This window comes from Pseudochaenichthys georgianus, chromosome 13, assembly GCF_902827115.2.
Source record: "Pseudochaenichthys georgianus chromosome 13, fPseGeo1.2, whole genome shotgun sequence".
Lineage (NCBI taxonomy): Eukaryota > Metazoa > Chordata > Actinopteri > Perciformes > Channichthyidae > Pseudochaenichthys > Pseudochaenichthys georgianus.
In genome coordinates this window covers 7,068,345-7,096,313 of record NC_047515.1, presented here as the reverse complement: position 1 = coordinate 7,096,313, position 27,969 = coordinate 7,068,345, and the positions used below count along the sequence as shown (strand labels likewise).

Genomic DNA, 27,969 nt, shown 5'->3' with positions numbered 1-27,969 from the left:
TAAAGGCCTACTGTCCGAATCAGATGAAGGGAAAACCAGTTGTTTTTTGCACTGTGAAAAGACATTAAATACTTTAGACGAGGCAGAACCCTACTTAAACCCCTGTGCAATGTAAACTTCAGGCAGCAGGTTTTTCTGAAGCATTCAGCATGTGACATTATCCAAAAAATGACAGTCTGTTTTACAGTGCGGTAAATGTATTTTTCTAACAGTGATATAATAGAATGTTGAAGGATTGAGTCATAAACCCAGATATTAGTTTTTTTTATCAGTTTTTGGTTGCAGGCCTAAATTAAGGTCTGTCGCTATATAGCTTAAGATATTTTAAACGTTCTGTTCTATGACATCAAACGGGTCAGTACAAACCGTACTGGGGAGCTTTTACCTGTGTTCAAAACATTGGCTACTTACAGGTGACCAAAAGAGACTACTCAACGTGATCCCACTGAACACGGGTATCTTTGTCTGTTTGCCACAGATCTTATTTAAAGCTAAATTCCTAAATCGCTTTTTGTCAAAGGATTTTTTGCGAAGCTAAATTGTGTGTTGGCTTCCCCAAATATATCATCACTGTATTCCGTGGTAGAAATTCACATTGGCTTGGTTAAAGCTAATGCTCCTGCTCTTCTTGGGTTCGGATGCTTAGGATACCTACCTATATTGCTGCTTAAGGTGCGTGACAGAGATTTAGCATAAAGTATTATAATTGAAAGAGAAATGTTTGATGTGTGGGCAAACTGAAAAACAAGGAATCTAGAAATAGGATAATGAAAATGAAGAACATTTCAAAATAAGCCTGTACAGTATTTATTTCTGGTGTTGCTCTGAAGCTGGATGCATGTATTCAGAACTGTTTTGGCATTTTCTTCTTGCTCATTTAAAAGTGACCAGGGATGCTTATATTTTTGTTCACCATTCATGGTTTCGTGGAGCGCTGTTCACTATTTGGTTATAGTGGGTTGACAATGTGTGATCCTTTTTATTTTTTACAAACCTTTAGTTTTTTTTTGTGGTGTATTTTATCTGCTATAATCTCCTGTACCTCCACTACTTCTCCAAGATCCTATTCATCGCTTTGCCATCAACGTGTGGCTCTGCTTACATTGACAATTCAAAGATCTCTGTAGATCCCTGAAGATTGTCGTTTCTATTCACCTGTCTGTGTTCTCACCATGCTTCCTCTCCTAGCTCCCCTTCCCCTCCTCTTCCTCCTGCTCTCATCTCATCCATCACAGCCCATGACAGCAGATCAGCCAACATGGCATTCTCATCTCGCTTTTCCTTCTGGGAACAAAAGGGAAGTCTCACTTGGACATTTCTCAAGCTGCATGGTTTTCCGGTGTTTTTACACTGTGTATTAACATGTGTGTCCACTGTCTTGAGATACGTGTGGCTTTGCTTGTGTCACACTAAGATTGTAATAGCTTTCACTCTCATGCCTAAGCACGTTAAAGACGTTTTGATATTGTACCACCTATATCGTTGCTGGACACCTAACAAGTTCACTTACAATGCAGTGAGTGCATACTTTGTAAGCCCTTGAATTAGTAAGATTGACTGCTTGTATTTTGAGAACGTGTTGCAGTGCAAACGTAATTTAAATGCAAATAAAACTGACAATGCGCATGTTGTGACTTTGCACGATTTGTGATGAACAGCCTCATGTAGTGTGAAGGTTTTGATTTAGTTTTTCTTTTTATATTAAAATATTTAGATCAAAGAAGATCCAGGAAGCAAAAGTGTAAGTAAATATTGTCCCGTTTGTCTGCTTTAGAGTAGCCATGCAGGAGTTACTGTTGGCATCTGGTCATTTGGTGTTAAGTTTGAAACACATGGCCTTCAGTCAGATCTCCCAGCAAGTGCCATATGTGTGATTTCAGGTTACTTTAAATTATCACTGAGGGGTTAGGCAGCTGGCTCTTCATTCCTCTTTTTCTTACATTTGTGTAGGGTTAGGGTTTGTAACCATGTAGTTTACTAGGCGTTATGCCATTATTTTAATCAATTCTTGATACATTCAGCTCAAAGAATCACCAATATCTTGATTATTAAAGATATGATGCTTAGATTTCCCTTCATCATTCATGTTCTCATTCACCTCTCTTTCCTCTCTATGAGTAGCCAGACAGTGAGGGGGCGCCCAGCCGGGCCAAGTCAGTACCAGCTCTAGACCCTGGCAGGGGGTTATTCCGGGCAACAAGTCCCCCGTCCGTTTCGAATAACGAGTTGTCAACCCGGGTCAGAAGTCCCCTCCCCACCTAAAGTCAGGGAACCTGTTAAAGTGCCAGAACGCTTCAAAAGCCCTGAGGCCCCTTCAAAGACGACAGAGCTATTAAGGAGCCCTGAACCACCAAAAGCACCTCTGAGCCCAAAGCCAGTTATGAACATTGAGCGAGAGCAAAATGGCATTGTGGGCAAAAGGGTGGTCAACTGTCCAGCCAACGGGAATGTCACCAATGGCAACCAAATGGGATCCTACAGAAGTCAATGGTCTGACACATAAGAAAGTAATAAAGGTGATTCGTCGCGTTGTCAGGAAGGTCGTACCAACTGAAGAGGACGAGAGCGCCGTGCCAACACAGCCATCAGACAGAGCTCCACCAGCAGCCAAGCCTGCTGCTGAACCAGTTAAAGCGGCGCCAGCTTCAATGTCTAAGGCCCCAGTAATGCCAGCATTCTCTTTAAACATGACGTCATCAAAACAGAAGACAAAGACGACATTTCGCGAGGATTGACGAACCTCATGGTAAGAGGCAGGACAAGAGAGCCCCGTCCACGAATAATTAGGGATGAACGACCAGAGAAAATAGAGTTGGAGAAGCAAATTGAGAAGAAAGAGGAAAAGGTAGTTGTGCCAGAGGTGATCAAAGAGGAGAAGAAAGAGGATAAAACCACCCCAAAGCCACAAGAGGTTGATCACAAACAGACAAGCTCTGGTCCAGTTACACATGATGTCAAATCTCCTGTTGCTGTAAACTCCCCCAGCAAGGCGATTTCTTCCAAATCCACTCATTCCAGACCCTTGTCAATGCCACCAAATGTTGGCTTTATCCCATCCCCCAAGCCCTCACCTTTGTCTCCACCTCCTGGCTTTGTACCTGCACACAGATCAACTTCTGCCAGAAAACCTAGTCCTACAAATCCTCCTTCTGCCAGAAAACCTAGTCCTACAAATCCTCCTTCTGCCACAAAACCTAGTCCTACAAATCCTCCTTCAGCTACAAAACCTAGTCCTACAAAACATCCTTCGGCTACAAAACCTAGTCCTACAAATCCTCCTTCAGCTACAAAACCTAGTCCTACAAATCCTCCTTCGGCTACAAAACCTAGTCTTACAAATCCTCCTACCACCCAAGTGTCCCAGAAACCTGCCTCCCTCTCTCCTCCACCACGTTTCAGCCCAGCTGCGAAACCCTCTCCAGTTGCAGCTCCTGTCAGCAAAGATCATCTCCGTCCCAGCCCCGGTCCACAGTCTCCACCTCAATCTCTGATTCTCATTCAACAAACTGCTGTCAGTCAACAAGAGGTACACTGTCCACACTTTGCATGTGTGGTCAACATTTGGGAAATTGGTGTGGAAGTTGCACGACCGTTTGAAATGCATGTTTGGGATGAAAGAACTGTATGGAGTTTGCCCCATATTTGTGTGTAACCTCAGTGTGTCTTGGTTTTCGAGTTACTTGATGGCAAGCTACGGAAAATGGAACACTAAATGTGTACCTTTTTTTAGAATAACTACGGAAAAAGTTGTTATTGTTTAGAAGACGTTTTATTTGAACTCCTGGTTTCAATTTGTTTGTTGTGCTTTCTGTTCAACCATTAAGCACTTTTCGACACGAAAAACGAATGACCATCAGTTGTGTTGAAGCGTACTGTCCATCCCCAGTGGAAAAAGAGACAGTATAGTCAATGTAAAGTTTTGCTCCAAGGGGATAGGGCGGTGGTGGCGAAGTCCATAGGGACTTGGCAACTGGAAGGTCACCAGTTCAAGTCCCGGAAATACCAAGTGCTACCGAGGTGTCCCTGAGCAAGGCACCGTTCCCCACACTGCTCCCCGGGCGCCGTACATAATGGCAGCCCACTGCTCCTAACACTAGGATGGGTCAAATGCAGAGAAACCGTTTCGTTACATAGTACTTACTACCTGTACTACGTAATGACAATAAGTTGAATCTTAATACACCTTTTTATTTTGAACAATCTTAAGGATTATTTTGTAATACTAAGACAAACCACATCAAAAATGCATCTGCTTCTGATATGTCTGATATATTCTGCCAGAGGGGCTTTAGACCTTGGTCTCTGTCATGATTAAGTTTTACAAGGCCTTTTATTGTTGATTACCTTTAATGTTGGTCACCTTTGCAATGGCTGTTGAGGAGTAGGAGGTATATCTACTTTCTGACAATAATTTCCTCTTCCGGTGGTTGTTAAGCAGAATGTAGTTCAAAAGTTTTGTTTAAAAAGGTAGAGTCCCACCGGATACAGCTCCAAACGCAAGATTTCAGTGGTCTCGACTGAGTTTGAGTTACCCAACAGGAGACCTATGTAAATCCAATTACTACATTCTCAAAGCAAAACCCATCAACACGAACAGATAGTACAACTCTCCAGGAACGGATGGCAGACATACTGTTTTTCCTGGGCTCATGTTGAATTTGTGCAAGACCTGACTGGGTCTCAGCTTACTCCGAACAACTCGCTGCCTCTGACGAGTAAAGTAACTCTAGAAAGGCCTACAACTTTTGCTGTCGAATTTAAATATTATTATTATTTACTGGACAGATCTATCTTCTGGAATGTATTTATGACATGAATTATGGCTCTGTTTTGATGATAAGATAAACACATTAGTTGAATTAGGACTAGGGTTCTTCCCCTTATGTGTGTCAATATGTCTTTGGTACATTGACTTGCTTTGCTGGTTTGTTGCAACTAGTGTGTTTCTAATATCACTCTCTTAACCAAACACTTGTATATTAGTGTGTGTGTGGAATGGACTTACCAGGTGTGCATGGTGTTGGAAGCACCTTTGAACGTTTACTAACGAGGTCTTTTTAAATCAGATACTACAAAAAATATGCTTTGTAATGTTGATGACAGGAATGTCCTCTAGGGAAAATGATTCCAGATAGATTTGTAAGAGAAAATATTTTTCTCTGATTGTGTGAAGTCACGGGCTCTGTCAGTGTTGCTTAGTGTCAATGTGTTGCTGCTCTGACCTGTAGGAGGCGCCGCTCAGGTCCCACCGAGGAGGCTCAGAGACGTCTGATGAGGATCTTCGGTGCCCCTGTAAAATCACCCTGCCGTCTACCTGCACATTATTCTTGTATTGTCTTTGCTTTGTGTCTCTTTTCTGTCCATTTAATCTTTTACACAACCAAGTACCGTACTTTTCGGGACTATAAGCCGCGACTTTTCCCCCCATTTTTTTTGTACAGCTAACGGCCACTAGGGAACCTCCTAAATCTATGGATTTTACAGGTAAAATTAACCACCTTTAACTCTATGGGCTCTAGGACCGGTCCGCGCCCGCCACCTTTAAGCGGCGGGCTCCAGCAGGAAAAGTGGAACCGAGAGACAGAACGAGAGCAAGACAGACGGACAATTTAGCTGCTGCGGCTTATATGCAGGTGCGCTTTATAGTCCGAAAAGTACGGTACATTTTTTTGATTTGAAACAAAAATTTGAATATGGGCTCAGCTTCACCTAATGGAGTCCTAAACCTGAATGTAGGCCTCATACGTTATAATAGGGATGTCAACAACATGTGGAGATTGATTGCTGCTGTTGCATCATTAACATACGTTTGCCACAGATCTTATTCTGGAATATTTCAAAATTCTATGGAAAAATCCCATTGCTTTTTGTCGAGGGAGCCCATTGCAATGCTAACTTCTGGGTTGGCCTAAAAAAGACATCATCGCTGCACCACTCTTTTCCTATCATAGGGTTGTTTTGTAATGCGTTGACTAGCATAACCTCAGCGTCCCTAACTCAAACCATGACTGTGCCCCTAACCATGCTTGGTTTATTGGTGTGTATTTACAGAGAGACACAGCAGAGGAAAGTATTGGGAGGTAGTCTCTCACCCTCCTTGCTGGGGGGTTAGGGGCAGAACAGTTGCTCCACCAGTGGTGACTTATGACAGAGTGACATATGATCCCTCTGCTGCTGTCCGGGCCCTATCTTTCTTACCCTTACCCTATCTAACTCACTTTCTCTGGCTTTCATCATGCACTTGTATTGCTAACAACCTGTTACTTATCTGAAACCTATGGCTGCTCTCAAAAGGCCTACACACCAACTCTATAGGGATATCCCAATCTACTATTTTCTGGCCTGGTTCAAAGTACTATAACTGTGTGTCTGTTGATGTCTAGTCCTGTCCAAATGTTTGAATGTTTGAATGGAAGTTTAACTGGAGAAGGATACTTCCTTGAAGGGGCCCTATTATGCTTTTTGGGGTTTTCCCTTTACTGTAGTGTGTTACACGCAGTATGAGGAAAATAAAGAATGTTTCCGACATTAAAGCTTGTAAACAGGGAGGCTGTGGCGCAGTGGACTAGTCCGTTGGTGTTTGGTTCAGGGGGGCACAGGTTCAAACCCCACTGCAGTCAGCATGCCGTTGTGTCCCTGGGCAAGACACTTCACCCCACATTGCTCCTGTGGGGATTGCCCACCACAGTATTGAGAATGTAAGTCGCTTTGGATAAAAGCGTCTAACATGTAATGTAAACATTACATTAGATGCACAAAATACAATATGAAACCTAGAAATTGGCATAATAGGGGGCCTTGTGAACTTGATAAGAGGAGTCACTCTGGAGTTGTTGAAACTCCAAGAAAGTTCCCAATTGAACAGTGGCGTTAAAGGGGAGGTTTCCCCTCAGGCATGTTAACAAGTTGCTAACAGAATTCATGCCCAATAACGTGTCACTCTGATAGTTTGGACTTATTTAATCCCCCTAAAACCTTTGTCCATTAACTTTTTCTATGCTTTTATGCACTGCATTTTCTTCATCCAAAAGTCCATGTTGACATTGTCTTCTTCTTTGTCCCGTTTCCCCCATTCTCTCTCCTTCCCTCGATGCCTTTCACACACTGCTTTTGGTGGTTGTCATTGTCTCGCTGTGGTTGCTTTGTGGCAAAGCTGACAGTCAGTGTTCCGGCTTCTGTCCAAGCCCCCGTCCCTGCCGCCCCGCAGAATCAGAGCCCCCTCCCGGGCCCCATCCAGGTACCCTCAGCCCTCCAGATTTCCTCTAGGCCTCCTGGCTGGAGTTTGTAATCGTGTGACTTGTCAGAGTGTAAGGACCAGAATACTTCTAACTTCTTCTCATTTCACTCGTCTGCAGTATTTCAAGTCAGAGTCTAAATACTGAATAATGGATAACCCTAAAGCTACTTTAGCCAGGGGAAAGCGTTTTGAAGGAACTAACTCTAACCTAATATGCCAACAACACTCACACATTGTTACTTTAAGAGTATTTAGCATCCGATTCTCCCGTGTGGTTGTGACTGCGAAACAAAGCCACGTCTCCTCGTTGAGTCGTAGATTTATGGGTGATAAAGATGCTTAAATATGATATGTTTAGACGGAGATCAAAATGGACTGTTTATTCCTCCTACCCGTGTTGTCAGCCTAAATATACTTTCTGAACAGTCGCGGATTCTTTTCGCCCCCCATATTTTGCACACACCATAAAGTATGAAATGATTCAGCCAGGACGCTCTTTGGCAGGACTTCTCTTGCTTTGCCGTGGACATGAGGCGCAGTGTAACACACAGTGGCATGACGATATCTCTATTTCCATGACGCACCAGGCTGATAAAGGAACCTGCATGGGCTTGGTATCTTTAGTACTGACGGTTGGAATGCCCGAGTATGAATGTTTGTTTATGAACCGACTACTACTTTTGTTGTCCTGCAGTTGCTTTTTGTTCCAGAATCAGTTAACCTTTCCCCAAAGTGTAATAAAGAGGCCCTATTATGCTTTCTTCAGTTTTCCATTTCCTGTCGTGTCTTATAGGTTTTTAGTGCATGTAAATGGTCTGCTAAGGCTAAAATCCCAAAGTTCCCTTCAGAGGGAGTTTCTTTCTTCCCCCCCCCCCCGCCTTAGTTTACTTCCGCGACAAAGTGACTTCGCCATGTAACACTCGCACTTCTATTGGCTAGCGCTCCAACACATTGTACTTGATAGGCTAAGTAGTAGAGGCACACAATACACATATGAAAATGATCCTAATAGGGCCCCTTTAAGCAGAAGGACTATAACCACGGTGAGAGGATTAAGTTGATCCTCACATTGATGATCACATTGAAACTTGATATCTCTCCCACAGGATAAGTATAACAAAGCAGTCTTTGTTCAGACAACATGCCGATGATACTTCCATTGTTCTGTGTGCTTATCTATTCATGTGTCGGCGAAACATTTGTTACCCATATATAACTGTGACTTTTGACCTCTTCATGCTGGCCAAATCACCAGGGATCAGTGGAAGAGGACCCTGTGGCCCTCCTTCAGGCATCTCATGCTGCAGCCCAGCAGTCCCAGGTGGGGCCTGCACTGTCCCGAGTCCCACGGTCCCCCCCCCCCCCCCCCCCCCCCCCCCCCCCCCATCGGAGAATGTTGTGTTGTGCCCTTTCCCTTTGCTTGCTTGCTTGTGAAGTGCAGTGTGTCTTGGTCACTCGTCCCATTGAAATGATGTGAACTTTAAGTAGTCACCAACTTTGAAATCATTTTTCTTAAGTTATACTTCCACAAGTCTGACTTTTTTTTTGGTTTTTGTTAGTTTGTTTAAATTATTTAAATAAGTCAATGCTAATATAAGCCGTCAAGGTACAACAACAGAAAGTTAGGAGACGAGACGAAGACCTCGGAAAATATATATATTTCAGCTTAATTAAGGTAAGAGTTCAACAAGGCCATGTACAGGGGCTGCTTTTTTTAAAGTAAGAAATGTCATACAACTACATACAGATCAACCTACGATTTACTATAACCCTTTATCATCATTTTAAACCCCAAAACCATGAAATTCAGTGTTTTGTTCTAGAAATAAATGTTATTGGTCAACTAAACTAAAGCAACATTAGAATGGTACATTTGTGTAATGTGTTCTTTCCTTTCATATTTACATGTTCTAAGGTCTATTATTTGAGTCTATGGTTGTTGGTCCTTCCTCACTTTCCCTTTTGTGCTCACTGCACTGAGGTACTCCCTGGTCCTTTGTGTTTCCACGGTTGCCAATGAACCCCCTTCACACACCCCTGAGGCTTGACGTGTGTGTGTTTTTGAAGTTCCTCACACAGACAGACACACAAAAACACCACCCTGATGGAGCAGCAGTGCTCAGTGGGAGACTTTTCCATCCACTGTGCCCCACTGCATGTTCATCAAGCTTTTCATCAGCATGTACTGGTTTTGAACTATGAGTGCCGTGGCGATAACAATTCCCTCTTCTCTGCTCTCTGCTGCTATCCACCCATTGTTCTCCTTACCCTTTGTGTCCTAGGTGAAGACAGAGGAGCAGATCGCAGCCGAGCAGGCCTGGTATGGATCAGAGAAAGTCTGGCTGGTCCACAAAGATGGCTTCTCCCTGGGTGAGACGGATTACTTTTAAAACATTCAAATGCAGGAAATGTTTTCCTCGTTTTCCTTGCAATGTGCTTTCTCTCTCTCTCTCCCCTTTTTTTTTATTTTTAAACATATCTTTATTATAAATTGTGCAAAGAATGTTACATTTATACATACACAAGTTTTACATTTTTGTGCTTTCTCTTTTTAAAATGTGGGTGTCTTAAAAAAAAAAAAAAAAAAACGGTAAATAAATGTTTAAAAAAATGAATTCCATATACAATTCTTCAAATAAGTATTGTTAATAATTACAAGAAGATTGGATTTAAATTGATATTTTTTTCAAAAGTATTTCATTTAGTTTTCTGAATCGCGTAAGCATCAACTGTGTATTGTTATAAAGCAAGTATATAAAGCATAATTATTAAACTATTATTATGACATGCCCTTTACTGTAGCTGACACTTTATCCAAAGGGACGTACATACACTTATATAATTACATACACAATACAGGGTTTCCTACGATCATTACAAACCTGGAGAAGTCATTGAAATTCAAAATGCAAATTCCAGGCCCTGGAACAGTCCTAAAGTTTTGGAAAAGTCATGGAAAATGTACCAAAGTTGCCATCAAATATATTTATATTTTATTTAATCGCCAAAATAGTAATACTATAACGATAATAAATACTGTATAGTAATGAAACGTAAAATGGCATTTAACTGTCGAGGTATTTTTCTGGTGAGAGATTTTTAACATCATGCCCTCTAGTCTACAGTGGCTTACTGTAAGCCTACTATGGATTTGTTTTAGATAGGCACAACATGTTTGATATGCAGACCTTATTTTTCAGCTTACCATGTTAAAATAAAAATGTTCAGTGGTACCGCTGAGAGAGTAATCTTTTTGGTCATGGAAAAGTCATTGAAAATCATTAGTGAAAAAGTGTATGACCCCTGAAAATAGCGTGGTCCTGCGGGAGTGATTTGGGGTAAGGTATCGGGCCAATTCCAGATGTTTACAGCAATGTCTGGGGATTCAACCACTGACCCTGTGAGTGGTAGACCCTGGGTCAGACACTTTTATACTTCAGTTAACGGTATGTTTTTTTTAACCAATCAAAGCTAAACCACTGTTTTCAGACGTGGCAGATTACACTTGGGCCAATGTGTTCTCGACAATTTGAGTTGTGTGTATTCATTCCAAGATGGACCATGTCCCGACTCCAGTTGTGCGCTGAACACACAGATATATGAATGACCATTTGAGTTGTTTTACTGTTGTAAAGAGCAGCTCGGCTTCTTGCCCAAATGCTTCCTTTAATAACTAGAAAAGCCATACATTGTGTCCTCGTCGCCCAAAGTATCTTCATGTCCCTTTGCGGTGCCTTTTAAAATGGTTGTCCCCTTAACACCACAACACCAAGAATGCATGGTGTTTAACTTCCATCCTCCACTGTGCATTGTACCTAGGATCTATTATGACCAGATGGTATTTTGGTATCAACAACAACAGAAGAACTGTGTCAAATCTATCATTTCACATATTTAGGTTCCTTTTTATCTTATTTCCAGTCTTCAAAGGGAAAATGTTATATTATTTCCTCCGAACATGAGAAGTGGTTTTCTGCCTAATTCCAGTTCTGAACATGGGAATGCTAAACTGTCCGTGCTTCATTTAGCCGAACAGATGAGGTTGAGGACTCACGGTGTTTCCTATCCTTTCTCTCCACAGCCACCGTGGTGAAGACAGAAGCTGGCTCCCTGCCAGAGGGCAAGGTGAAAATCAAACTGGAGCACGATGGGACATTACTGGAAGTTGACGAAGACGACATAGAAAAGGTGAATATGAGATGGTAGAGCAAAGCTAGGGATCTTGTGCTTCAGGGTCCAGGTCAACTTGTTGGGGTTCTGTGGCTGTAGTGACCGACTTGCTGCATATTATCCTGCTTAATACAGGAATACTTACTAAATCAATCATGTAGAGAATTCACCATGGAAGGTATATGTTTTTTGTACAACATGTTTCACCTTTTGCAAACAGAAGTTAGTTTGGCCATTTGGTAGAAAAGAACCTCAGTTTTCCGCAGGTGCTCTCCACAATCCTCCAGATGAGGGATCTTACTTGAACCCCGACACAGTTTTATCTCTCCATCATACAACAGTACTACTGGACATTAGGCTAGCTCCAATTGTAGCTAATAGGCTGGTGGTGTTGAAACGTATGCATGTGGTTACCCCTCCTCGTGTGCAGGCCAACCCTCCGTCATACAACCGCTCAGAGGACCTGGCCTCCCTGCTCTATCTCAATGAGTCCAGTGTGATGAACTGCCTGAGGCAGCGCTACGGAGGCAACCTCAACCACACCTACGCCGGACCCAACATGGTGGTCATCAACCCCCTGAGCACACCCTCCATGTACTCTGAGAAGGTACGTTTAAGACTAGGGGAGGACGTATTTCTATGTGCGGACCAAAGTAAGCATCTGACTGGTTCCCTCTACGAAAAACCAGTAGGATTTTTTTATTTATTGTTGCAGTATTCACCGTGGCAAAGAAGTTCTATAATACTTACACATTTTGATTATATTATTTGAGCTAAAAGCTAACGTTTCTTTCTGCCCCATTAGGTAATGCACATGTTCAAAGGCTGTAGGCGCGAGGACTCTGCACCTCATGTCTACTCCGTGGCCCAGTCTGCCTACCGGAACCTGCTCACCACCCGGCAGGATCAGTCCATCGTACTGCTGGGCAAGTCCGGCAGTGGCAAGACCACCAACTGCCAGCACCTGGTGCAGTACCTGGTCTCCATCGCCGGCAGCACGGGCAAGATCTTCTCTGGTAAGCCTCCAGAGAGAAAAGAGGGCAGTTATCACAACGATCCCATGAATAGATAGTGGACTAGTAGAGAGGTTCAGTAATGGTGTTTTTGTGTAGGCCTACCTGGAAGTTAGCATTGCAAGATCTCCCTCGACTAAAACCAATTGGATATTTCCAATAATGCACTAAATATCATCTGTGGCTAGCGTATATCACGACTGGGGCACATTTTGATCCGCAGAATCATTTCCACATATTAAAGCCACTTTTTTAGTAGTCAAGGCATAAAGGCACTGCCGGACTTAGATAGCTAACGTTAGGCACATCAAACTACAAAGATAGTGGAGCAGCAGCCATTCATAACATAATATCATTATAAAAACATTAAAGGTCCCATGTCATGGCCATTTCTACTGATCATAATTCCATTGTTCAGGTCTACTAGAATAGATTTATATTTTGCAATGTTCCAAACTCACATTGGTTTCTCACAGCATCTCTGTAAACTACGTGTGTTCACTCTCTGTCCTAAACGGCTTGTTTAGCTGTTGGTCAGCTCGCCCACTCTGTTCTGATGAGTCCACCACCGTTACAGCTGAACATCAGTGATTATGTGTTACAGTGTCAGAGTTGTACTCGCTACAGGGTGCACTTTGAGGGTTTGTGACTCTGCAGAAAAAGCTTCATAACACAAGAGGACGGGTGATAACCAGAAAAGCATGACATGGGCCCTTTAACTTGCTAACGACAGTAGATGCAGTGAGTTATTTTCAATGTATGATCAGTGCTTCGTATAATGATTCCTTGCACACTTTATTAGCCTCATGTCTTTAGTCTCCTTCACAGTAAGGCCAGTCCACATGCGGGGACTTTTTTAATCCATTGTCTATCCATGTATGTAACACATAATAGGTTGGGGTCAAGTATGTAATTGGTTGCTTTTAGACAAAGTGCGTATTATTATTGTTGCTAACTAAAAAAAAACACAAGAGGGCGGGTGAACCATTTAAAAACGGTTTGCACTGATGTTCCAGAACAAATGTTGAGATCCACTTTGACATGTTTTCTTTTTGTGACACAGCTGAGAAGTGGCAAGCAGTCTACACCATCCTGGAGGCTTTTGGCAACAGCTCCACCTCGATGAACACCAACGCCAGCCGCTTCTCCCACGTAGTGTCCCTCGACTTCGACCAGGCCGGGCAGGTGGCCTCTGCCTCCATCCAGGTGCCCCCCCAAACACACATACGCACTCTTGTTCTGAACCCTATTTGCAACATCTTTCAAATAAATTGTCGGGATTTATTGAAAGAATTTTGGACCCCATGTTGTGACTGTGCTAACATGTTGGGGGCCCCATAATGCGATAAAGACAAACACACACACACACTCATCAACTTCTATGTTAGACATACAGTAGAACTAAACCTGTGTTCTCCTCCGGCTCAGACCATGCTGCTGGAGAAGCTGAGGGTGAGCAAGCGGCCCGAGGAGGAGTCCACCTTCAACGTCTTTTACTACATGATGGCCGGAGCCGACAGCAGCCTGAGGTGACTCTTTTAGCATTTCTTCTTTTCAACAAAACCCCAGCATTTGAAGAGCAATACTATGACGTCCTTTAGTTTTTCAAGTCATACATATTGTGTGATGTTCAATGACGGCAAAAGGGGCGTTTAAATTGTCCTCCAATTGCAGGAGGATGAGTTTTGATTTGAGCGTCACAGCTCATCAGATCAGGTTGCATCAAGTATGTTGTAGTCAGGAGATCGAATGTGTTTTTGATCATAACATTGAGTTGTACAAATAATACTTATTGGGATTATAATAACAGTTAGAGGTTAAAACATATAAGCACACTTGTGCACTTAACGCATACATGATTCCAGAAGATAAATAAGCAAGGTTGAATATTTGTGCGTCACAAATGGCGGGAATTGTGGGATAAACCAAATCTGCATACAGGTACGTTGACATCACTTCATTTGCTAATACCTTACCTCTGTGCTCCTCTCTTCAGAACGGAGCTGCACTTTAACCATCTGGCGCAGAACAGTGCTTTTGGGATCCTCCCACAGTCTAAGGTAATTCAAGAGCTTTCTCTTTTGTCCGTTTTATCAATTAATACATCTTTATCTATTTGAACGAGCTATATAGCTGCTAAAACAAATTGTATTTACATAATTCCTACCAAGAAGTGTCAAAGACAAACTGGTGAAGCAATTGTTTTAGGACTTCCGTACCTCAATGTCTTTCCTTTGGGCTCTAACCTCTACACAACTTCTGTCCACCTGAAAGCCCACCTGTTTCAACTGAATGTGTATATTGATGGTTTATTCCACCTATTGCAAGTTGGTTTGGATAAAAGCATCAGCTAAATGTAATGTATGGTAGTAGCTTTTTGCAGCTGCAACAATTGCACTTCCTGTTAGGATTTCTAAAGTTGGATCCCACTCTCTCCAGCCTGAAGACAAGCAGCGAGCCTCGCAGCAGTTCACCAAGCTGCAGGCGGCCATGAAGGTGCTGGGCATCTCTGGGGAGGAGCAGAAGGCCCTTTGGCTCATCCTGGGGGCCGTTTACCACTTGGGGGCCGCAGGAGCCACTAAAGGTAGGAATCATCATGCATGTGTTAAATCAGAACGGTGTTGACATTCCTCTTCCTGCCACTAGGTGTCAGGCTTGACATGTGAATCAAATCGAGATCTGATTATTGCACTACTAGAGTTGCTCCATGACAGAATAAAACAAGTTTTACATTTGAGTTTATGATACAAGTTTAAGTAAAAATGTTCAACAAAGAGTCTCGAAGGTTATTTGAAATAATTGTTCCTTCCTATCAATTGTTTTCAAGTCTAATAATAAACACAGATAATACCTGACAGGAATTTGTTATTATTCCTCCTGGACTTTGAACTCTTCCCAAACATCTTGACCAGCACATTTCTTTATACGTGTGTATTCATGTCTTATGATGAGAGGTGGAGGTGGCTCACCTCTGCGGTGTTGCTTCCTCAGAAGGAAAGCAAAGATGTTCTGTTTCAGGAATAATCGGCACACCTCGCCTGAGCTAAGACCAGTGTCAACATGACAGCGAGGCTAAAAAGAACATGAAGCCGGAACATTTTCAATTTTCAAAGTCTTCAGTGTGTAACTTCCTTCAGCTCCGGGCAGAGCACCATTTAGCATCCAAACAGGGGTCTGTGGGGTCTGTGGATCCAACAGCGCCATGTCTGACTGCTCAGCTTGGTGTTCTAAAGCAGGATGGTGGTGTCGCTGTGGTGTACTGCCAATGTGCACGTGTTCCTGCTGCTGTGAACTGATGAATCCCTGAACTGTGTTATCTCTAACCCCCTCTCTCTGCTTGCATGTTTGCATGCTGCGCCCTATCAAACGCAGACGGAGATGAAGGTAATGGAAAAACAACACCCAGGTTGTTGACTCTTTTTCACTTTATTTCAGAGGCTTTCTTGTTTGTATTTTATGTGTTAATGCCTTTATCGTTCCTTGCAGGCCTTAAGACATTAGCATTTTTATTGTTTCTGCTCCTCCTCCCTCCCTCCCTCCCCTCCTCTCTTTATCTCTCTCCCTTGTGTTTGCTTCATGCCGTCTTCCCGCTCCCCGTCTCACCCTTTTCCCTTTTGCGAGATACAAATCACCGGGATCAGAACTTCACTGTCCCTTTTTTAAACTTCTCTCTCTGATGCGTCCCCGTGTCGCCCACATTGAACTCCCGAGCTGCTCTCGTATTACAACACACTCTCAAAAGCAAAGTCAAGCTTGTTTTCACTTCTCTGACACACAACTTGTATCCCTGTGAAGTTTGTGTTTGGCAGGGAGCTCCTGTTGATTCTCTGGCTCTGTATCTGAGCTCTCTGATTGGCTGGCAGCACAGGCTGTCAGGTTGCCTTGGTTCCATTCAACACATTGGCTTTGAATCGCCTCCAGACCCAAACCAGTCACTGCATGATCAAGTGTTTCTCCACCAAAAGGCTTAGTTCATTTACTCCCATAGCTGCAGAAGAAAATATTTGATTGGTGGATAAAATTGGGCAATTAGGAGAAACAGATTTGAGGAGGCTTTGGCTCAGTGGAATACATTGGGGGTCTACCAATCGGAGGGGCATTGGTTAAATCCCCTGAAGTCAACAGGTCAAATTATGTTTGGGCAAACTGGTCTATTGGCTACTTGAGTGGAGGTTTTGTCATACAGGAAGTTGCCAATCTGAATGTTAACAATGACCAGCAAAAAGAAAAAGGTAGGGCCAATTTCCCCACCAGGATGGTTTTGGATTGGCTCAGATTTTATATTTCTCTGTTAATCTCTGGGAGGCTGTGTCTCAGGGGTTAGATGTTTAAAGGTCCCATGTCACGGCCATTTCTACTGATCATAGTTCCAGTGTTGAGGTCCACTGGAATAGATTTATATTGTTCAATGTTCTAAACTCACATTGGTTTCTCACAGCATCTCTGTATAGTCTGTGGATTCACTCTCTGTCCTAAACGGCTTATTGGAGCTCCTGCCCCCCCTCCCTGTGAGCCCACTGTGCTCTGATTGGTCAGCTCGCCCACTCTGTTCTGATGAGTCCACCACCGTTACAGCGGAACATCAGTGATTATGTGTTACAGTGGCGATTGTTAGCAACCAGGAAATGACACCAGTAAGGACATTCAGATGAGAATGCTGCGTGGGGTCTGGGGGCCGTGTTGACCTTTTTTAAATAAGCGCCTACCAATCAGAGGGTCCGAGGTTTGATCCCCACCCCTGCAGCCAATGTGTGAAGAGTCTTTGGGCAATATACTTAACCCCACATTGGTCCCATTGGCATGTCTACTATAAAGAAGTGTATGTGAGTGTATGTGAGTGAGCAAGCCCAGATAATCAACTGACATCATTTAAGAAATCTTTGCAGACCCTTTTGGCAGCCATAGAATAGGGATGTGCATCTCCATCACAGAGGCCGATACGATACATTAACGATACATTTGAAGCACCAGGCGATGCGATACGATTCACCCCTGTTGCGATACAGTTCGATTTGATTCAACATTATGCGATACGATGCGATTCAACACGATGCAAAATAATGATACTTCAATATGGTATGACAGAGGATTTAGTTTTATTCCTTAATTTCCTTATATGCAGCAAAGTATGAACAAAAAAGTGCTTTCCATATTTGGTTCTCTCTACTAGTACCATCATGCTGCTTCTTTTTTAGCTTAAAAAAACAAAACACTTGGACCTTTCACAAACAGGCCTTTTCACAAGTGTAGTAGTGTTCTCTGTCTCCAGAGTACAGCACAATGTTATAACACCTCACAGTTAAACAATGTAAGGATGCATTGCCCATGATTAACAATGTGCAAATAACAACTACTGTACCATAGTGCCATGCCCACACAGCTGCCAGCCTGATGTGCTGAACACTCATCAGTGAGCAGAAAGCAGTGGTTTCTATATGAACAATACAAAATACAAATAACCTTTCACAAACAGGTATTTCATAACTGCTTACAGTAAGGAAGACATTTAACACTCGAACCGCCAGAGATTTTTTAATACCTAAAGCCGCCACCGGGGTGAAATTGACCCGTTATTAGAATGCATTGATTTTCAAGGTAAAAGTATTGCTTTAAAAAGAAAAATGGTCCTGTGGTATTGGTGTTTTACAAGCAATGTTTGTGAGGTGGTTGTTGGATGAAAAACAAACAGCGGGAGCAGTCTCCACGCTCCTTCACGACAGACTGTCGCTATCAATATCTCTCTCTCTCTCTCTCTCTCTCTCTCTCTCTCTCTCTCTCTCTCTCTCTCTCTCAATCTATAAGGAACCGCAGTAGACAAAAGGTGTTGCTATAGCAACACGTCATGTTTGTTTACACTCAAAACCAATAGCGCGAAAAGGGGTGGGGTCAATATGACCCGCTGGGCGTAAATAGGTATAAATGGATTTTGTTTTGGCGATTTCTTCAATCTGACTTCATATTGACAATTTTTAACAACATAGGGTGCTACATAACATAACACACTTTCAGGAAAAGTCACGGACTGGGACTCTTTAATATTTTATTGAGAAAAAGTTACATACAATAAAAAACAGCTCTGGGTCAAATTGACCCGATTGGCGGTTCTCGTGATAAACTATTATTGGCCGTCACAGGCTGCTGTAACTAAACACCACTCTCTGACAGAACACCTCACTGAGTGATTTAACTCATGTCTAACTCTCAGGTTTCTCTTTTCAGCCGCAGACCCCATGTCGCCTCTTTATGTGCGTCGCTAAGTTCCTCGTACTACTTGTGTACTTTAAAGCGGCACGGCATCGTTTACAATTTGCGAGCGATTTTTCAAGTTGACCGTCTTTCTTGAAAAATCCGAAGTGTTGCCAAACGTTTGATTTGTAGGTATTTTTCGGTGCACTGTGTTTCTCTTTCTCCGTAGCGTCTTTGCAACCGATGCATCGCGAGTTCAACCATGTGCACTCTTTCAACCGGTGCACTCACATTTTTTAACATCCCTACCATAGAAACATTATTCGGCTGTTAAACTGTCTGTATAGATTCCTCAAGACTTGTACATTGATGTTGACAAGCTACATTAGCGGAGTGGCCCTTTAAGTGGTAAATGGACTGTATTTATATAGCCTTTCCAGGCGTTACGACCCTTCAGAGCACTTTCAAACATATGAGTTGCAAATCCCTTAGCCACACATTCATACAGAGGCAAAGGCTGCAGTACAGGGTTCACACACACTTTCTGGCCATCCAGAGCAATTTGAGATCAAGAATCTTCCCAAAGGATACATCATACATACATACAAATGTATTATCTTTTCGATTTACACACGGCATCTATTGCACGTCTGTCCGTCCTGGGAGAGGGATCCCTCCTCTGTTGCTCTCCCTGAGGTTTCTCCCATGTTCCCCTTTAAACTGTGGGTTTTCTCCGGAAGTTTTTCCTTGTACGATGTGAGGGTCTAAGGACAGAGGGTCTAAGGACAGAGGGTCTAAGGACATACTGTCATACTGATATTTTGTACAAACTGTGAAGACCACTGAGACAAATGTAACATTTGTGATATTGGACTATACTGTATAAATAAACATTGATTGATCGACATGTTGACTGCAAGGGCTTAAATCTAACCGAACCTCTGTTGCAAAAATCAAAAGGCTAATGAGAGCAGCCCCACAATTGCAACATAAAGAAAAGTGCAAGAGACATACACCTCCAGTTTGTAAAAAAAGACACAGGATCTGACAAGATGACAACATTTAAATGTCTCCAAGTTGTCTGTGGGTGTGTCCACGGTCATTTGCAGCATGGCTAAAGTGGCTGTGGTTCATATAAAGAGCCACTGACACATTAGAAACGGTGCCCTGTGTTTCCACGAACTCAAACGCTCATATTGAATAAAGGGAAGCAGTGGAATCTCCGTATAGGAGTCATTTCCCACATCATGCTTATTCGTCGTACTCTAAACATGGATGCTTTCTGATGGCGAGATGACCGGGTAGAAAAAAGAACTACATGTTATATTGATTTACAAACTCAGCCTCAAGTAGGATTCTTAACACCTTATCGGTCAGTTTTCACACCAATCCCACAGTCAGACAATGTACCACCCACACCTGCTGAGAAAGGCCAGGACTACTTGTATAGTGTCTTTTCCTCTAGCTTAGAAGAAACAGAAGATACTCAGGTTTTCTGATGCATGTCTATTGTTTCTACTATTCCTGCTTCTCCCTCTTGTCTTTCTATAGCTGTCATTTCATTATCCTTCTTCCTCAGGTCCTAGTTGCATATCTCTTTGTACTCTAAACCACTTCTACTGTGTTTTTAGCTGGACGTAGGCAGTTTGCCCGACATGAATGGGCCCAGAAGGCAGCGTACTTGCTGGGCTGCACCTTGGAGGAGCTGTCCTCCTCCATCTTTAAGCACCAGGCTAAAGGAATGCAGCACTCCACCTCATTCAGAGGGAAAGCAGACGATGGAGGCCAGGGCGACAACTCGGGTAAAAAAACAACGGATAAATCTTCTTTTTAGATCATTTGCACACCGACTCTCCACTGAACCTCTGATGGGGTCAGCTGTGGGTGCTCTATCCCTGATAGTGTGTGAGGATCAGTTCATCGAAGCTCATTTGTATAGAGCTCAAACCTTTTTCAGTCATGTACCCCCTTTGAAACATTTTCTCAGCCGAGTACCCCCTGACCGACCCCGAACATTTTTGATCAAAAAACCCTATACAAATAATTCCAATATAGTGATGTTCCCTCAGTGTGTGATTTATTTACTCCTTCATGCATGCATTACAACAAACTAAGGATATTTTCATTTTATGCATGAAAAATATCATAACGAAAAAAAAGATTTTTCCAAGAAGTTTAACAAACCAATGAACAAAATGATATATTATGCAAAACTATACAATACACACATTTGACATGTTTATATGAGGTGGTTCTAGGAATATTTTATGTGAAATTGTGTTTTATATTTAACTTATTTTACTAATATTATTTTGTAATCATGCATGGTATTTTTTTAATTAACTTTTTTTAGTTTTTTTTTTTTAATCTCAAGTACCCCCTACAGTACCCCGACGTACCCCTAGGGGTCTGCGTACCCCCATTTGAGAATCACTGGTATAGAGGGTGCAGTGATGACGTTTTTTATGTCTAGAACAAAACGTGAAAAATATTTTAAGCCACTAGCTCCATACATAATATTTATAAATATCTCCTAAGCTACATGTGTAATATATATGTATATTTTTTTATTGCACTTTCTAACTGAAGCTTCTTGTGTTTTTATAAATATGTTTTCCCCCTGATATTGTTTTTAAGTCACATTAAGCATTAATTAACCAAATAATCTATTTCATACACCTAATTCAAAAACCTAATAAAAAACTCTGACTTTAGGACGGGGTAACCAGAAATGCTAACCCACTCCCAGGATTTAGCACTCATGCCTGCACCACTCTATTCAGATGTTATACACGGCACTCAATAGCTCGTGTGCAGCCGGCCATTCATCACAAAGACAACCCAGCGTTTGGTCATTGAGAGTTCTCTGTACTAGAGGGGATTGGGTTATCGCTTGCACCCTTAGAATCATTTAAGTTTAGATAGTCATTCAAAGAGAAGTCCTTAAAAAAACCAAACCACCGTTTTTTCCTTACCCTCACAACCACTAGCCCATATTGTTCCATGATCAAATAGAAAACGTGAAACCCCTGCAGCTGTACACTGTTGATGTAATGTTCTTCATGTTTGTACTGTTGGTGTCTCTTCTTCTCTCAGGCCCTAAGGTCACAGCTCTGGAGTGTTTGGAAGCCATGGCCTCAGGACTCTACTCCGAGCTCTTCACCCTCGTCATCTCCCTGATTAACAGGTTAGACCTGCAAATACCTTACTATTATGTTTTGGTTCATGTTCATTAAAACAGCTTCAGTGTCTTTCTTGATAATGAGACGGGATGCAGACTCGGCTCTTTGTCCATTCTTCCTCCCTCTCTTAGTTGTTAAGCCTCTGTTATTTCCTTCTCACCTTTCTCCCTCCTTTTTTATTTATTTGTTTGTTTGTTTTAGTGTATAAAAAGCTTCAGTGATTTTTCCAATTTCTTTCTTGTAAGTAGTCAGGAGAAGCTTTCATTCTGGCGTGACTTTGAAAAAAACAATTAGTCTTGGCAGCGTTACACAGGTGGCTGTGAAATCAATTTGCTTTTTTTCTTGTTTCCAATTTTTTTCCTTCTTTGTGCTATTTCTACGTGCCTATGTCTGAATATACTGAGCTGCAGTGCTTTTGTTCCCCCTGCACACACGGTGAAACTCACAGATACTTCTAAACAATTCAGTGTTTCCCCTAGGATGGAGTCATAGCGCGGTGCTAAGGCACGTGGGTCCAGCATAATGTGAGCGTGGAACGCGTGGAATTTTTTTGTGTGTGCGAAGTGCGCCCCGTCAATTTGTTTCTATGTGTCTGCCAGCACAAGAAAGGCTCTTTCTTGTGCTGGCAGACACATAGTCTAGTACCAGGGCCGGTTCTAGCCAATTTGCTAGCAACATCTACTTCTTATATCCGTTAGCGCAGCTAGCACCAGATTCTAATAACAACAGCGCCGGTACCGGTGCGCCCTCTCTCACTCCCACGCTCGCACTTTGGCTTTGAACTGAGGGATGTCTCCCATTCCTCTCTGACACACCCTGTACGGAGTGTCTGGTCAGAGTGAGTGACTTCAGGGATCCAGCTGTGCGCTCTCCTGCCTGCCTGCACGCAGAGAGCTGCTGTTCCCCCTCTTTTTGTCACTGGGCAAAGTGTGACCTTCGTCTCTACTTTCTCACAGCGGCAGGTATGTATTGTTCCCAGCCTTCGTCCCCTCTTGGAGAATATTCATGTTATGCTATATTCCAGGGACAGCGATGAGCCATTACGCATGGCGCAATAGGCATGGGTTATTATCTGAGCAGGTGTGTCTGTGCTTCTAGTGCCGGGCGGACCCAGTGGGGCGCAGACTACATCATGCTTCGCCCTTAACCCAATAGCGATAGCCTTAGAGGGCGAAGCCATATATACGAAATAGAACTGAAGTTACCTACTGTAACCCAGCTTCTATGAGTATTGGCGAAGCCCTCCAAGCGCTGGGCCCCACTGGCTCTACGAATAGCTGAAGAAAAGTTATTTTGTATGGGAGCGGATTGTCGGGCCTCTTTCCTATTTATACCGGAAGGGAGCCCGAGGGTGGGGCCCACCTTGCGGGTGGGCGTGGACTACAAGTGTTTCAGGGGTGCGCAGGGGGATTACCCAATAGCGATAGCCTTACAGGGCTTCGCCAATACTCATAGAAGCTGGAGTTACAGTAGGTAACTTCAGTGTTTCCCCTACCATTGTCTTGGAGCCAACGGAGCCCCCCCTGAAATTCAAGGTGTTTAAAAAAAAAAAAAAAAAAAAAATATATTATAATTACTTTATTTGTGTATTAATTGCTCAGGCAGCAGCCCAAAGCAGTATACCTAGGGCAGTGTTTCTCAAACTTTTTCATACCAAGGACCACTTAACCAATACAAAAACACTCGCGGACCACCTAACTCCACAAATATCTAAAAACACATCGTTTTTTACAAATCGCCTGAAAATGGTACAAACAAGTGGCCACATGTGTGATGGTGTTTATCTGGGCTATATCATGCAATTGAAAGTGAAACTTAACCTCCCATCATTGAACCTCCCGGAAAACTTAAATAAATAAATGTATTTCAAATGTGAAATTTTACCAATATACTCACGGACCACTAGGGGGCGCTCACGGACCACCAGTGGTCCGCAGACCACACTTTGAGAAGCACTGACCTAGGGGAAACACCGAGTTGTTTTTGTATGTTAACCATGTATATCCGCAATTAATCTTAAAATACAATAATTATTATTAGTAAAACAATAATAATTATTCTTTTAAACTTAATTTATTAGCACCTTTTCAAACAAAGTGCCAAAATTTGGTACACACAGAGAAAGATATGCACCGAAAACTAGCAACTAAAGATAACAGATAAGATAAGTACTTTATTGATCCCAATTTGGGAAATTGTTTGTGTTGCAGCAGCATAAAAGACGAGGCATTCTACAATAAAACAAAACTAGAAATAAACAAGAAAATAGAAAATATACATGTTTTGAATTTGACAAGATATCATACATACAGAGTTCTCTTCCAGCCAGAGGTGATTTGTTGTACAGAGTTATTGCAGTGGGCAGGAATGTGTTCCTGTATCGGTCCTTGTGACAGCGGAGCTGCAGCAGTCTGTTGGAGAAGGAGCTCCGTTGACTGTCCAGCTGCAGGTGGAGAGGATGGGTGGGTTATCCATCATGGACAACAGCCTGTTCAGTGTCCTCCTCTCCACTACAGCTTCAAAGGGGTCCAGCTTGATGCCGATGACAGACCCAGCTTTCCTGATCAGTTTATTGATCCTGCTGGTGTCACCGGCTCTGATGCTGCCCCCCCCCCCCCAGCAGACCACAGCAAAGAAGAGTACACTGGCCACAACAGACTAGAAGATCTCCAGCATCTTGCTGCACACGTGGAAGGATCTCAGCTTCCTCAGAAAATAGAGTCTGCTCATCCCCTTCTTGTACACAGCGTCAGTGTTGATCCTCCAGTTCAGCCCATTGTCTAAGGCTGGAGCCACACAAGGACGCTAAAGGACCGCAATCGTTATCAAAAATGTCTTCCGTCCACACGCAACAGGCACCAGAAACGTGTCCGTTCACACGAGACCGCTCGAAAGTGCTGGAGATGCTGTAGTACATATGCCAGGCCTGTAAGTGACGCTGTAGTCCTGCCACAAAAGCAGCAAAGAAGACTTGCCGCGCATGGTTGCCATGGTTGCCCTTCTGTTTATTCTCCGCTGTGGACGCTCTGGCTCTTTTTGTCCCTCCCCGAGGCAAGCGTGTGCTCCTGCTGTAAATCTCTCCGGTAGTCCACCAGCAGATGAAAAACACCCACCTCTCCGCCTCTTCCAAGGAACGAGGCGACCGTGCGGCAGAGTTTCAGTTAGATTTTTGTCCGTTAAAGTTTCCGAACAAAATTATAAAAGTGCCGGTCAAAGGTCTTCTTTATTATTTATTGAGCTTTAAAACAAACGAATAACGACTCTTTATAATAATATAAGAATAAAAACGGAGCCTCTCTTTTCCTCCCCCTCTCCTGACAGCCCAGCAGCTGATCTCTGAGCAGGAGAGGCGGGGCTATTGCGTTATCAGGAAATGATCGTATAGGCGTAAACACAGAGCCGGTTGCCCCCCAGAGCGTTTAGTTTGCAGATCTACCCCCCTAGGGACCCGTTATCGTTATCGTTTTCTGCGTTTCCATGTCGGCCTCGTGTGGCCGAACCGTCTATCTGATAGTGAACTGTCGCAGATACGACCGTTATCGCCCTCGTGTGGCCGCGGCTTAAGTGCACTCCCAGGTACATGTAGTCCTCCACAACAGCCACACCCTCTCCCAGAATGCACAGGGGATGAGGAGACGTCCTCTTCCTCCTGAAATCAATGGCCATCTCTCTGGTCTTGGCCACATTCAGAAGCAGATGATTTCCTCCAGTCCACTCTACAAAAGCACCCGCCAGCGCTCTGTACTCCTCCTCCCGTCCATCCCTGAAACACCCTACCACTGCAGAGTCATCCCAAAACTTCTGCAGGGGGCATTGAGTGGTATTGACCGTCAGAGGTGGATAAGGTGAACAGGAAAGGAGACGGCACAGTCCCCTGCTGAAACTGCTCTTTTCTCTTTTATATTATTGTTAATGGAGGGATGCGGGAATGAGTCCTAAAACTGAGAATGAGTTAACTTCACTTCCAGCTACCCTTGCCTTGTCAATGTTGTTTTTGGTTAAATGCCTAAAATAAGTCTGTCATTAACAGAAGCTTACGAGATGTCCATGTTTTTTTCCCTCAACATAAAGTATATCAGTAAAACACCCAGCTGGTGTTGCTAACATGTGGCTAAATGTGACTACTAAACGTCATCATACTGTACCAGTTATTAGGCATCTTTACCTTAGCAGTGGTGATATGAAGGTATGCTGCTGTTATGTATGCATTTCATTGGCTGTTTTATTACAAAAAAATCCCATTGCTTTTCCGGGTCTGCCAAAAACACACGTCACCACTCTATAGAATGTGTTTGGATTTTGGACAGACAAAGAGTCTTTTCGCAGTACTGTGCAGCGTCCCCGTGTCAACGCCGCATCACTAAAGCTCCGTGACGCCCTTGTGTCCCTCAGGGCTCTGAAGTCCAGTCAGCACTCCCTGTGCTCCCTGCTCATCGTGGACACTCCGGGCTTCCAGAACCCTCGGATCGCTCAGCAGCAGCGCGGCGCCACGTTCGAGGAGCTCTGCCACAACTACACCCAGGAGAGGCTGCAGACCCTGTTCCATGAACGCACCTTCGTCCAGGAGATGGAGAGATACAAGGAGGTGCCGACAGAGCATATCACGATCATACACACACAGAACATTCTTTTTATACCTAAGATTCTCTGCAGTAAATGATTACTTTTAAATGATTTGTTCAACCTCTTGTTATGTACCTCTCATCTGTGGTGGTGTCTACCCCTGCAGATTGATGGTTTTGCTTTTGAAAAGTGTGCATAATCCAAATGCAGTGGGAAAGTAAACCTTTACTTTTCCACCTTGAGAATCTCTGGATAATTCAAACTGTTCTCGGGACAAAATCAAAACCGATATGCATGCATAGAAACCACCAGAGCTTACTGAGAAGAGCTCATAAGAAAACAAATCATGCTAGTGTGCAACATACTCTCACACAACCCAATCTACTGTCTCGTTAAAGCTGATTTCAAATCTAATTTTTGATTCATTGATGATTTCATTTCCTGCTGGTAATTCTCCTGTAGGTTACTAACCATCCGCCTTTATCCCTCCTGCATCTAGGAAAACATAGAACTTGCTTTAGATGACATAGAGTCCAGTACCTCACTGTCTGTAGCGGCTATTGACCAAGCCTCCACCCAAGCTCTGGTAAGCACACGAAACACTCCTCCTGCTGCATCACACCTCTCTGTGCATGTGACCTCACTGTGTTGTGTTCCCACCTGAACCATGGCAGGACCCATTTACCTAAACACTCAGGACATTAGAATATAACACCACCATAGAAACGCAGGCACACTGATGATGTAAGTTAAAGATTGTATTGATGAAGAACGCTTTTAAAAGACAGAACACTTGCATGAAGTCAATCTGAAACATGTTTGAAGGAGGAGAGCATCTTATATCACATATTAAAGAGGCCCTATTATGCATTTGAAGGTGTTCCCTTTCCTGTAGTGTGACAAGTAGGTTTTAGTGCATGTAAATCTGCAAAGGCTAAAATCCCAAAGTTCCCTCCAGAGGGAGTTTCTCTCTCCTGCCTGAAATGCCTTGATTCGACTACTTTGTTTAGTTCCGTAACATTGTGACATCACTATATAACACTCACACCTCTATTGGCTAGCGCTCCAACACATTGTAATGTGCGTGATAGGCTAAGCATTGTGACCAATCACAATACTGGTTTGAAAAGAGGTGCTGCAGCACAGGCAGTATGAGAAAAATAAAGCGCTTTTTGAACTTTAAAGCATGGAAACATGTCACAGTAGAGACACTACATACCATTATTAACCTGGAATGTGCACAATATGGCCCCATTCATATTACAATGGCACGTTATTAGGACCATTAAAGTCATTCTTGAGCAGGAAACACTGCTAGCAGAAAGAAAGACCGTCCTGGTTCAAAGGTTTCCCTCTATGAATAAATGATTAAATCAACAGCAGCGCTTACAACTATTGATTATATCATCAGCAAAGATTACTTCTACACGAGCATGTGGTGAGCTCTGTAGAAGTTGGCGTTTTTCCTTTCACATGCCAGGTCTTTACAACTTGCGCAATTGTGTCAAATGAAAACTCCTAACAAAAGACAAAAGCAAACTATTATCATTTATCATTAAAACAATTAGCTTGGTTCTCTGTGATTGTGGCTAACGTGCTAACATTTCCTTTTGGAATA

At 43.0% G+C, this 27,969-nt stretch overlaps 1 protein-coding gene across 8 annotated transcripts in view; it reads left to right on the top strand.

The window, feature by feature from the left end:
• Positions 1 to 27,969, top strand: part of myo18ab (myosin XVIIIA b) — a 130,880-nt gene that overhangs the window by 33,830 nt on the left and 69,081 nt on the right. For 5 of the 8 annotated variants that reach the window (XM_071205323.1, XM_071205319.1, XM_034097091.1 and 2 more), the window contains 12 exons: positions 9,520 to 9,607; positions 11,319 to 11,425; positions 11,838 to 12,014; positions 12,213 to 12,423; positions 13,484 to 13,626; positions 13,849 to 13,949; positions 14,417 to 14,480; positions 14,860 to 15,004; positions 20,238 to 20,408; positions 21,703 to 21,793; positions 26,181 to 26,373; positions 26,851 to 26,937. In XM_071205323.1, coding sequence (XP_071061424.1) covers positions 9,520 to 9,607; positions 11,319 to 11,425; positions 11,838 to 12,014; positions 12,213 to 12,423; positions 13,484 to 13,626; positions 13,849 to 13,949; positions 14,417 to 14,480; positions 14,860 to 15,004; positions 20,238 to 20,408; positions 21,703 to 21,793; positions 26,181 to 26,373; positions 26,851 to 26,937 — 1,578 coding nt within the window. Of the gene's footprint in view, positions 1 to 3,434; positions 3,527 to 5,228; positions 5,293 to 7,153; positions 7,308 to 8,492; positions 8,559 to 9,519; positions 9,608 to 11,318; positions 11,426 to 11,837; positions 12,015 to 12,212; positions 12,424 to 13,483; positions 13,627 to 13,848; positions 13,950 to 14,416; positions 14,481 to 14,859; positions 15,005 to 20,237; positions 20,409 to 21,702; positions 21,794 to 26,180; positions 26,374 to 26,850; positions 26,938 to 27,969 lie in introns of those variants that run through there. The other 3 variants (XM_071205320.1, XM_071205321.1, XM_071205324.1) reach the window with 3 other exon arrangements.